The 13,269-nt window shown below is 41.2% G+C and overlaps 1 protein-coding gene across 3 annotated transcripts in view; it reads right to left on the bottom strand.

Moving 5' to 3' along the window:
* The window catches only part of atp8a1 (ATPase phospholipid transporting 8A1), a 362,709-nt gene that overhangs the window by 308,182 nt on the left and 41,258 nt on the right, over positions 1 to 13,269 (bottom strand). The window contains exon 1 of one of the 3 annotated variants that reach the window (XM_080188148.1): positions 5,645 to 5,690. The exons of the other annotated variants lie outside the window; for them this stretch is intronic. Within the exon in view, the coding sequence (XP_080044274.1) occupies positions 5,645 to 5,663 (19 nt within the window). The 5' untranslated portion in view covers positions 5,664 to 5,690. Of the gene's footprint in view, positions 1 to 5,644; positions 5,691 to 13,269 lie in introns of those variants that run through there. 3 annotated transcript variants of the gene reach the window in all.

Raw genomic sequence — 13,269 nt, 5'->3', positions numbered from 1 at the left:
ATCAGCCATTATTGAACTAACTTTAACTACACCTCCCCAACAGAGAGGGCAATATAACAAAATGTTCAGACCTTGCAATATGCTATACTCCCTCATTTAAAAACCTGCACATTAAAATGTAACAATACCCAAAAGTTAAACAGGTTACATGCATCAAAACCAACACATATGACTGATATTTCAATTAATTTATATATAAAAAAGTTTTCCTAATACCAGTATATGTTGAACAAAAAAAATTTGACAAGAAACACATACATACTTTCAATTAACCCACCTGGCTTCGTTATCTTTGTCTGGGCTTTACTCTCTCAATATTGCTGACTGTGTCAAATCAGAATTTTGTCTTTGATTACCAATTGCATTTAGTGATTGGAACTGTAGCACTGATTGATTTGTCTTAATCAAAGACCCTGACTTACTTGGTTCTGATGTGGACTTGTGGGTGTTGGACTGGGGTAGACACAGTAAGTAGTCTCACAACACCAGGTTAGAGTCCAACAGATTTATTTGGTAACACAAGCTTTCGGAGCGCTGCTCCTTCATCACCTGATGAAGGAGTGGTGCTCCAAAAGCTCGTGCTACCAAATAAACCTGTTGGATTTAACCTGGTGTTGTGAGACTACTTACTGTCACTTTGTTCTAATGTGGGATTCTGTAATATTGGCAAACTTTCAGTTTCTTGTTGACTTTCACTTTCTATGTGAATACTTCTCCTTACCTCGGTGATTTTACACAACAATCTTCTGACCAGCACTGAACTCTCTTCAGTTTCATGCCTTGTGTATGATGTGTTGCCAATGTCTGATTTTCTTCATAATTTATATATGTTTAGAAGTCTAAATTGTCATTTGGATGATAAGATGATGCATGATTGAAGCTGTTGTAAATAGGCTTTGTGTGATCACATATCTAGTGCACATTAGAGTGAGATTTGCTTGAAAGAGGAAGTCTGACCAAGGGAAAGGAGAAACTGCCTCCTGTGATCTGAATTTCTCTTGTAGCATAGAGGTTGAGAGAAAGTGAAACTTTAAATGTAGGATAAATGTAAACACCTAGTTGAGAAGCTAGTAAATAAACCTGGCCAAGTGCAAATCAGAGATCCCATCAGTACTTGCAAGATCAGAACAGTAGTTGGGTCCATTAACTGGCAGACAGCAAGTCTGAAGAGGATTGTCCAATCTTCATAGAAATTGAAATTATTCATGTGGTTAACACCCCAGATCTAAGAAGCTCTGAAAAAGAGCTTCCAAATAATGGGTCTCTTGATTGAATCAGTGAGTTTAGTAAGAAGATAGTGATTACTATTAGAAATAGCAGTTATTCATACGGATCACAGATCAAAGGAGTTATTTCCAAGGTGAAAGAATTAGCTTGAATTTCTGTTTTGAACATCTCAGGTATCCCAATGTTGTTATATTAAATAGATTAGGCAGGGAATTAAGCCTCATACTTTGGGTTTTACCTGAGTGTTTGCTCAAAGAAACAAGTAGTTGGTGCTTGTACATCACTGAGGAAAAGGTAGAATCTGCCAGAAACTGTGAAGTAACTGTAGACCAGGAGCAGGTGGTTACTGTAAATTACAGGTGTTTTCTTATCTGAAGCCACCAAGCAGACATGTAGTGAGGTCCAAGCTTGAGCTGAGAAGTCCAAAATCATAAGGGGATGGAGAGGTAGAGAATTGCCCAGCCAAGTGCTAGTGGAAGAACTTAATGATATCGCATTCCTTGGAGAACAGCTGAAACATGAGAATGAAAGTGAATTTTTGAGAGATGTGGCTTCCTTGGTTTAGTCCCAGGAGAAACAAATGAACTCTCAAGATCCTATTAAGTATAGGGGAACTCTTGGGTGGAAAACAAATAGGATGGTTCAAAATTTAAGTAATTACAAAATAAGGTATTGATTTAGTGATTAGAAACCTAGAAACTAGAAGCAGGAATGGGCCATTTGGTCCTTCAAGCCAGCTCCAGCATTCATCTTGATCATGGCTGACCATCAAATTCAATATCCCCATCCCCACTTCCTCCCACATCCTATGATCTGTTTAGTACCAAGATTTCTTCTTGAAGTCAAACAACATTTTGGCCTCAACTACATTCTGTGATAGTGAATTCCACACATTCACTACCCTCTGTGCGAAGACAATTTTCCTCAGCTCAGTTCTAAAAAGGTTTACTCTTTATCCTCAAACTAGGACCCTTAGTTCTGAAGTCTCCCACCATTGGGAACATCCTTTCTGAATCTACACTGTCTATGAGATCCCCTCTCACTCTTCTAAACTCCAGTGAATATAATCCTAACTGACTTAGTCTCTCCTAATATGATGGACCTGCCATCCGAGGAATCAGCTTGGTAAGCCTTTCCTGTATTTCCTCTATAGCAGAGACATCCTTCTTCAGAAAAGGACACCAAAACTGCACGCAATACTCCAGGTGTGGCCTCACCAACGCCCTATACAATTGCAGTAAAATATTCCTATTCCTACACTCAAATCCTCTCGCTAGGAAGGCCAACATGCCATTTGCCTTCTTTACTGCCTGCTGTATCTGTACGCTTACTTTCAGCGACTAATGCACAAGGACGCCAAGGTCTCATTGAATATCCGTCTCTCTCAATTTACATCCATTCAAGTAATAATCTGCCTTCCTAGAACGGAGTTGAGGAAGAATTTCTTCACTCAAAGGGTGGTGAATCTCTGGAATTCTCTACCCGTTGAAGTGGTGGAGGCTACCTTGCTAAATATTTTTAAGAAGCAGGTTGATAGGTTTTTGATAAGAGAGGGGATTAAGGGTTATGGGGAGAGGGCGGGAATGTGGAACTGAGCCACGACAGATCAGCCATGATCTTATTGAATGGCGGGGCAGGCTCGAAGGGCTAGATGGCCTACTCCTGCTCCTATTTCTTATGTTCTTATGTTCTATTATTGCTACCAAAGTAGATAACTACACATTTATTCATGTTATAATTCATCTGCCATTCAGATGCCCACATACTCAACCTATCCAAATCATGCCAAAGCGTCTCTGCATCCTCCTCACAGCTGCTCTTCCCACCAAACTTTGCATCATTTGCAAATTTGGAGATAATACGTTCAGTTCCCACTTCCAAATCATTAATATGTATTACTTTGTTTAATTCCTGCATAATAAAGAATTGTGTTTCCAACAATGAAATGAAGGGTAATATGGACATAAAATGCGAACCCCGTTTCTCTCTGCAAACCTGCTGAGGTAATCTAGAATTCTGTTTTCATTTCAGATTTCCAGTATCTGCATCATTTTGCTTTTATATCAAAGCTTGTGGTCTAAAAATTTGCAGTTAATAACTCAAGAGTTTGAATTCCTCTTTAAACTGTTACTAGTCTTGACTGAGATCACAGCACAAGAATTAACTTCACTCTGTCTTGTTTTTCTCTTGCTTTGACATGGATGACAGGCTTAAACAAATACACCCTGTCCTAAGTGCATGCTTAAACACTAAGTTACAAAGGTGAGCAACAATTGTGGTGTCATTCTGTACAGAAAATTGTCCAGACTCCATCAAAGTCAAACATGGAAATTGCTATTTAGCTTCTCGCTGAGCAAATACTTCTGCAAAGACACTTCACGATCTTAACACTTCCTCCTGCAGCACCACTGAATGCTGAGTGATATGAGGTATTAGAGTGTGTTTGACTCCATTCTTATTCAGAAATATTTCAAATTCTTCTGACAAACTGTAGACCATCATCTTACACCAACAGCCCCCAAAACCTGTAAGTTGCAAACCAGCTTCTCACCGCCTTAATTTTGGTACTGTTGAATTGGCCAAAATCTCAACATTTATTCTTACTATTACTACTGACACAAGCTCTTTCATTCCAAGAAATTAACACATACTTATTCCCATAGATTTCTTGTGTTTGACCATGGAATAAAAGGAATCTTGGTTGGATCATTTCTCATTCTGAGACAAATCTTTTCACAACTCTTCAATATCTCTTTCTACCTTTGGATACCAAAATTACCTTCTTGCCACCGTTTTCATACAGATTGTCTGTGTGCTCTTGATAAAGTTCCTCAAATGATCTCTCTCTAAACCTTTGTCTCTCCACAAGAGATAATGGCTGAAATTTTCCAGCCGTTCACACCAATGTGATTCTCTGACCCTGCTGCAGTGAACAGAGATTTGGCTGAGCGCCAAATTCTCCATCCTCACTTACAGCAGCAGTGGGGTGTGCATAGCCAGAAAATTCTAGCCAATGAAACCAAATTGGGTGGCACAGTAGCAAGCACTGCTGTTTCACAGCGCCAGGGACCCAGGTTCAATTCCCGGCTTGGGTCACTGTCCGTGTGGAGTTTGCATGCTCTCTCCACGTCTGTGTGGGTTTTCTCCAGGTGCTCCAGTTTCCTCTCACATTCTGAAAGACATACTGGTTAGATGCATTGACCCGAACAGGCATCACACTGTGGTGGCTCGGGGAATTTCACAGCAAGTTCATTGCAGTGTTAATGTAAACCTTACTTGTGACTAATAAATAAACTCTACTTTTACTTTACAATTGAAGATTGATTAAAATTTTGCATGTGTAATCTATTTCTCTTCATCACACTCTAAGATGCAATCCATTACGTAAACAAACATGTTACTGCAAGCATCATTGCAAGTTTCTTCACTAATTTTTCTGGCAGACATTGTAATGACATATAATTTTCTACATAGTCACAGATAATTCAGTAGCTAGAAGTTAATCATTCATCATAGAAAATCTCACATCAACATTGTATTAACTGTTGTCTTATGACATTTAATGTTATACTGATGGCTAATTTTATCATTTGGCCCTCATGCCCAAAGACCACTTGTAGCACACTTAGCCCTTCCACAAAGACAGACATACTCATACTGCTCCTTAATAAAAAGTAACTCAGCCCAGTTTAACCATATTTTCGTGAGCCTATTCTTTCCCATCAGGGTAGCAATCCCCCCACTCCCGACTACTGTCAACAACAGTAAGTAATAGGGCAGATCAAAGCAGTAACTACACTGTTATTGGGATAACTAATCAGTTTCACCGCAATTTACATCAGGGATCTTTGGATTTCTTGTACTCTCCTTCCGATTTAACAGATACTACTGGAGATGCATCAATGATGAAGGCAAGTTGTGAATCGTCAACTTTCATTTTTACTGTGGGTGCTAGAATTGTATCTTTAGCCTTATTAGTCTTTCCCTCTATGTATAGTTTTTCTTTCTCTCTGACTTTAGCTTCCTGCTCGACAACGTCAATTTCTGTTTCTGCATCTATCATTTGCACAGATGAGGATTTCCAGATTTTTGAACCAGTTTTAGATCTATCACCATCCTTACTTATTGCATGATTATCTGGAGCTTAACATGAGCTGGAGCATTGCTGTTTCTTCTTTTGACACATTCTCTGGCCATGAGCGACTTTCCCACAGGTATAGCACTAACTGGAAATGGGGGAATTTAAATGGTTGTTGACTACGATGACCATGGTCGTATCAAAATTTCTGACTAAGGCTGTGAGCTTGGCTGCCGTGGCCTCGATCACACTCAAATCCCATGGTCCTCCCCTGCTCGCTCAAGAATAGTACTCCCTTGCAACTCTCTCTTTTTGCTATTTGCATGACTGTGGCCTTACCACAATTGTCCTTCCACATTATCAAAAGCTTGGCCTGGATTTTTTTGTTCTTTAAGTCTCCTACGAATGTGTCTCCAAGGTTGATCTTGAGCTCACACCACACGCACAGTGATGATGAAATGCGAAAGAAAGTTCCACTGCAGCCTTGTCATCATCCTTCAGTTGTGTATTGCACTGAGCATGGGTGACATGCTCAACTGCAGGAATTCACTACTGAACTAACTTCATTTACACCTCCCCAACAGAGAGGGCAGCAGAGGCGGCAATATTAAAAAATGCTCAGCTCTCCCAACATACAACACATAGTATGCAGTGCATCATTACCTTCTTCAGCCAGCAAGACAAGAGAGATCATGATTGCTGTCAAAATTCTTAGTACACAGCCATTCATTTTGAATAAGAGCCAGGGAAAAGCTGAGAGAGTTTGGACAGAGGTTTCAATCAAGTGGAAAATGAATAATGTCTCGCTGGCATTATAGTACCAGTGTGGCAGGGCATTTACTTTCTGTTCATGTTCGTATCACACAATGCCACTATTGTATCAGCTCAAATTTTTCTCCTGATCAAACTGAGAAGGATTAGAATAGTGGTGTGTACTTGGTACAATATCTCCATAGCAGCTGCTGCCTGTAGTGAAAATTCTGCAATCTTGGCTTTTGGACCAAAAAGCAGAGTTTTGCAGTTGTGGTCCAAATCCTTGCTTTTATATCCAGTATTCCTGGACTCTAAGTAAAGGTTTAAATATTATCTTGCTTATAGTGAATTACACGCAGTGAAAGAAAATCTGTGCAAGCTGTTGAATAGATGACATTGTTATTTTTTTAAAAAAATCTTGGAATTTTATAGGTACCCATACAGTGCTGGTAGAAAGGGAGTTCCAGGAATTTGATACAATGACAGTGAAGGAACAGGATAGATTTCCAAGTCAAGATGGTGATTGACATGGAAGGGAACTTCCAGGTGATGCTGCTGTTGCCTTCTAGATGGTCGAGGTTGTGGTTTGGAAGTGTTGCCCAAGGAGCCTGGTGAGTCCCTGCAGTGCATCTTGTAGATGATGCACACTGCTGCCACTGTTGGTTGGTAGTGGAGAGTGTGGGGCGGCACATTTGTCAGCACTGCTGCTTCACAGCGCCAGGGACCCGGGTTTGATTCCCGGCTTGGGTCATTAGCTTTGTCCTGATGATGTTAAGCTTCTTGAGTATTCTTGGAGCTCCACTTATTCAGGCACGTAGTATTCCAACACACTACTGACTTGTGCCTTGTAGGGAGTCAGGGGATAAGTTACTCACCGTAGATTCATAGCTTCTCACCTGTTCCTGTTGCTATTCAGATTAGTTTCTGGTCAACGGCAACCCCCAAGATGTTGATAGCAGGAGATTCGATGATGGTAATCCATCGAATGTCAAAGGGAAATCAATAACTTCTCTCTTGTTGGAGATGGTCATTGTCTGGGATTTATGTGGTGCGAGTATTACTTGCCACTTGTTAGTCCAGGCCTGGATATTGTCTAGGTGTTGATACAGGGTGGCATGGTGGCACAGAGGTTAACACTGCTACTTCACCAAGGATTTGATTCCCAGCTTGGGTGACCATCTGTGTGGAGTTTGCACATTCTCCCCACGTTTCTTCCTGGTGCTCCAGTTTCCTCCCACAGTCCGAAAGATGTGCTGGTTAGGTGCATTGGCCACGCTAAATTCTCTTGGTTCCAGAGTGTGGCAGCTGAGGATTTTTCACACTAACTTCATTGCTGTGTTAACGTAAGCGTACATGTGACACAAATAAACAAACTTTAAACTTAAACTTTAAAATATTTGGACATGGACTGCTTCAGTATCTGAGGAGTCATAAGTGGTGCTGGACATTGTGCTATCAGTGAACATCCCCACTTCTGACCTTTCATGAAAGAAAGGTCATTGTTGAAGCAGCTGAAGGTGTTTGGGCCTAGGACACTACCCTGAGGAACTCCTGCTGTGGAGCCATTGAACTGAGATGATTGACCTCCAACCAAGGGGAGGGGATGGTATTATCGTTAGACTATTTATCCAGAAACTTTTCTAATGTTTTGGGATGCAGATTCGAATCCTGTCATGACAGATGGTAAAATTTGAATTCAACAGAAAACACCTGGAATTAAGAATATACTGATGACTATGAAACCATTGTTGATGTCAGGAAAACTCATCTGGTTCACTAATGTTCCTTAGGGAAGAAAATCTTCCGTCCTTATCTGGTCTGGCCTACATGTGACTCTAGAGCCACAGTAAAGTGGTTAACTCTCAGCTGCCCTCTGAAATTACCTAGCTAGCCATTCAGTTCAAGAGCAACTAGGGACGGGCAATAAACACTGGCCAGCGAGTGACAACCATGTCCCATGAATTAATAACATATAAAAGCCACAATCATCTTCAAAGGACAAAGAATAGTGCAGCACAGGAACAGGTCCTTCTGCCCACCAAGCCAGCACCAATCACATTGTCCTATCTAGGCCAACTGCTTATATTATATGAACATAAGAAACAGGAGCAGGAGTAGGCCATCTAGCCCTTCAAGCCTGCCCCGCCATTCAATAAGATCATGGCTGATCTGAAGTGGATCAGTTCCACTTTCCCGCTTTCTCCCCATAACCTTTAATTCCCTTGTCTATTATCCCTCTGTTCCCCAACTGTGTCTATCCTGGTAAGTCTCAAATTTTGCTAATGTATCTGCCTCAACCATCTCACTTGGCAGTGCATTCCAGGCCCCCACCATCCTCTGTCTAAAACACTTGTCCCACAAATCTCCACTGAACCTTTCCCCCTTATCTTGAACTTGTGCCCCCTTGTAATTGTCATTTCTGCCCTGGGAAAAAGGTTCCAACCATTCAACCTATCCATAACCTTCATAATTTTATAAACTTCTTTCAAATCGCCCCTTACCCTCTGCCTTTCCAGGGAGAGCAATCCTCATAGCTTACACCCTCTTTACCAGGCAACATCCTGATAAACCTTTTCTGTGCTCTCTACAGAGCCTCCATGTCCTTCTGGTAGTGCAATGACCAGAATTGGACACAGTATTCCAAATCAACATTTCATATAACTAACAATTTGGCAACTTTTATACTCAATGCCCTGTCCGATGAAGGCAAGCATACCATATGCTTTTTTCACCACCTTTTCCATCCATGCTGCCACTTTTAAGGACCTGTACTCCCAGGTCTGTGTCCATATTCCTGATGGTTCTGCCATTTATAGTTCCCACCTGAACTGGATCTTCCCTTACTCAGTCCATACCCCTCTATTTCCTCCCTGTACCCATCTAGATGCCTCTTAAAATGTTGCTAATGTGCCTGCTTCCACCAAATCCTCTGGCAGTGCATTCCAAGCACTCACTACTCTGCATGAAAAACTTTCCCCCCACAGCTCCCTTAAATTTTCTCCCTCTCACCTTGAACCTGAATCTGAATGCTTTGTGATTGATACTTCCACCCTTGGAAAAAAGCCTCTGACTATCCACCTGTCCATGCCTCTCATTATTTTGTAAACCTCTATCAAGTCTCCCTCACCCTCCATCTATCCAGTGAAAACAATCACAATTTATTCAACCTCTGCTACAGCCAAAACCCTCAAGACCACGCAACATCCTGGTGAACTTCCTTCACACTCTCTCCAAAGCTTCCATGTTCTTCTTATAGTATGGTGACCAGGCCTCAAACAATACTCCAAATGTGGCCTAACCAGCATTTTTATATAACTGCAACATGACTTCCTGTAGTCAATGTCCCAGCTGATGAAGGCAAGCATGCCTTTTTAATCACCTTGGCCACCTGTGTTGCCACTTTTAGGGAACTGCACCCCCAAGTCCCTCTGTATGTTAATGTTCCCAAGGGTTCTGCCATTTACAGTATAATTCATAACTAAATTTGATCCTCCAAAATGCATCACCTTGCATTGTATCCTCTGATAATCCTCACTATCAGCAACTCTGCTAATCTTAATGTCATCCGCAAACTTACTAATCAGACCACCCACATTTTCCTCCAAATCATTTATATATACTACATACAACAGGGGTGGCAGCACCACTCACTACAGATCTCCATCGCTACTCTGTCTTCTATAGCCAAGCCAGTTCTGTATCCATCTAGCCAGCCCATCCTGAATCCCATGTGATTTTAGTTTTTGTACCAGTCTGTCATGTGGGACCTTGTCAAATGCCTTACTAAAGTCCATATAAACTACATCCACAGCCCTTCCCTCATCAATTATCTTTGTCACCCCTTCAAAATCTGTCAAGTTGGTAAGACATGACCTTCCCCATACAAAGCCATGCCACCTGTCAGTAACTAGTCAATTTTCCTCCAAATGTGCAGATATCCTAACCCTCAGTATCTTCTCCAAAAGCTTCTCCATCACTGATGTCAGGCTCACCAGCCTATAATTTCCTTTATTAAACAAGGGAACAACATTGGCTATTCTCCAGTTCTCTGGAATCATAGAATCCTGCAATGCAGAAGGAGACCATTTGGCTTAGCGAGTCTACACCAACCACAATCCCAACCAGACCCTTTCTATCTCCATAACCCCATGCATTTACCCTAGCCAGTCCTCCTGACACTAAGGACAATTTAGCATGGCCAATCCACTCAACCTGCACATCTTTGGACAGTGGGAGGAAACCGGAGCACCCAGAGGAAACCATGTAGACATGTGGAGAACATGCAGTGACCCAAGCCAGGAATTGAACCCAGGTCCTTGGTACTGTGCGGCAGCAGTGCTAATCACTGTGCCACCGAACCTGACCTGCGGTCAAGGAGTGAAAATATCTGTTAAGGCCCAGCTATCTCTTCCCTTCTCTCCTGCAGTAACCTGGGTTAGATCCTATCCGACCCCAGGGACTTGTCTATCTTAATGCAATTTAGAATGCTCAAAATTTCCTCCTTTGGTGTCCTGACATTCTCTAGAGCATTCACACATCTATCCCTGATCTCAACATTCATCATGACCTTTTTTTGGTGAATATGATAAAGTACTCATTAAGGATTTCACCCACTTCCTGTGGTTCCATGCATAACTTCCCTCCATTGTCCTTGAGTGGGTCTACTCTTTGTCTTGTTACCATCTTGATCGTAATCTATGCATAAAAAACATTGCGATTCTCCTTGACCCTGCTTGCTAAAGACATTTCTTGGACCTTTTCAGCCCTCCTAATTCCACGTATAAGTTCCTTCCTACTTTCACTGTACTCCTCAGGGGCTTGGTCAGTTTTTAGATACCTAGACCTATCATATGCTTCCTTTTCCCTTCTGACTAAGCTTACAATTTCCCTTGCCATCCACAATTCCCAAATGCTGCCATTTCTATACTTCATTTATGCCTGTCCTGCACTTCACTCAGCTGGCCTTTAAAAGCCTCCCACGTCAGACATATATTTGCCCTCAAATTGCCACTCCCAATCCACATTACCCAGTTCCTGTCTAATTTGGATATAATTGACCCTCACGCAATTAAACACCCTCAGCCAAGGGCCATCCTTCTCCTTATCCATGACTACCCAAAATCTTATGGAATTATGGTCGCTTAGCCCAAAATGCTTCTCCACTGAAACGCTGATCACTTGGCCTAGCTCATTTCCCAATACCAAGTCTAGTATTGCCCCCTCTCTGGTTGGATTGTTAACATTCTTTACTTTACCAAAAAGCCCTCCTGGATATATCTAGCAAATTGCTCTCCACCCGAGCCTTTGGTTGTAAAGGATTCCTAGTCAATATGGGGGAGGATAAAGTTACCCATCACAACTACCCTGCTTTTTTCACACGTTTTCAGCATCTGACTACATAACTGTTCCTCTGTCTCCTGTGGGCTGCTGGGATGTCTCCTCTGGGCTCCTGGGAGGTCTATAGTACACTGCTAACATTGTGATTTCTTCCTTCTTATTCCTGAGTTCCATCCATAATGCCTTACTACAAGATCCCATCAATGTGTCCTCCCTCAGCACGGCTCTGATCTGCTCCCAAATCCCCCAATTCTTTTGTTCCCCTTCTGTCCTGTTAAAAAATGATAACCCAGAATGTTAAGATGCCAGTTCTGTCCCTCCTTCAACCATGTCCCTGTAATTGCAATTACATTATAATTCCCTGACAAATAATTTCAGAGATATTTAACAAATCTTAAGCTTTACAATCTGAAGTAATCTTTCTGCATGCATCCCAGTGACTGACTCATTTTTATGTAATTATATCTTACAGCAGTGTATCTGCATGTTTTTGTCCTTGTTATAATCACATTGTTTTCTGAACAAACCCCACTTGGTTTGCTGCTAGCTTTCTGGTGCCACGCACTAAACATAGCTTGGATATGTTGACTTTAGCTTTTGTAACCAATGTGTGCACTTCAACACAATCAAATCATTTCTAGCTTTTGCTCAAGAAAACGGGCCTTCCTGAAAAACAGATTTGCTTGCCTTTTTTGATGACTGTTTGAGTTGTGTTCTAGTTCCAGTTCCACTATTATTTGGTTCTCTTATTGCTGCTGGGACAGTTTGACAAATTTCATGCATGCAGGTACAAAAAGAAATACTTTCAGACTAGTGACATAGCACAATTTATTTTTATGATTTCTATTAAAGGAAGTGATCCTTGTCCTGCACATCCTTTTACTTTACGTTCTGTTGCAAATTGTTCTGGGTTACACAGCATTACAAAGCAGATCTGATTAGCATGCATCATTGCAAGTACTCCACATATGCTTCACAAACTGGTTCTCTTTTGATCACAATCACAAGCCCACAATTTCAAGATAATTGTTTTTCCGGACTCTAGACATTTACAGTATGGTGAAAGAGAATCAGATACTTCAGGTTGGCTGTAATATAATATGAATGTGCCTTCTTGGTTTCCTCCGTTTACTTCAATTGTTGCACCAAATAGGACAAGTTGGAGGTTTGTATAAAGGTGAAAAATAATTTTCAGATGCCTCATGCAACTCAGGACCTGTGATCCTTTCAGGTGTCCTTCAAATATCTTGGAAATGCTTTCAGTTCTTTGTTCTTTTGTTTCAATAACCTTTAGAATTTACATTTCAGATGTGTAGGGTGTAACATATTTCAACATAATATACTTGTAATTACTTTCTTATCCATGTGGTGATCTTCAGGTACTTTGTAGATTAATCACAGAGTAACACCTATATGATTCTTGCAATTGCCAAATTCTACTGATGAAGCAATGCCTGAATATCATGGCAAGTGACATGTCAATACTCGAATACCTTTCAAGTGAAAGCACCAAACAAGTGGCGGCATTCTAATTCTGCTAAAATCTAAATCTTCAGATGAAGCCTAACTTTCTGAAGTTTCGTATTTTACAATTAACATACCTAAACGTAACAACAGGGTTATCTGTGGTGTTTTAAAAAGCTTCAATTTGGGAGTCATACGAGTACAGGAATGGCTGCATTTCCTCAAGCTCTGGTGCTATTCATCTTATTAATCCTTTCTTTTGTTTTGATGTACAACCTGTAATTAGTTGCTCCTATATTTGTACAACGTTTGTGCAAGACCTTGGTTAACTTTTTTGATCGTGGGAAGCCGGTCAAAGAAATCCGTATTTGTGAGAGACAATCGGAGCTGATTTGGGCGGAGCCTGGTGC

Source organism: Carcharhinus amblyrhynchos, chromosome 1 (genome assembly GCF_965287045.1).
Source record: "Carcharhinus amblyrhynchos chromosome 1, sCarAmb.v2.hapA, whole genome shotgun sequence".
NCBI classification, from domain to species: Eukaryota; Metazoa; Chordata; class Chondrichthyes; order Carcharhiniformes; family Carcharhinidae; genus Carcharhinus; species Carcharhinus amblyrhynchos.
The sequence above is the reverse complement of the archived record's forward strand: the minus strand, read 5'-3'. Positions and strand labels throughout refer to the sequence as shown.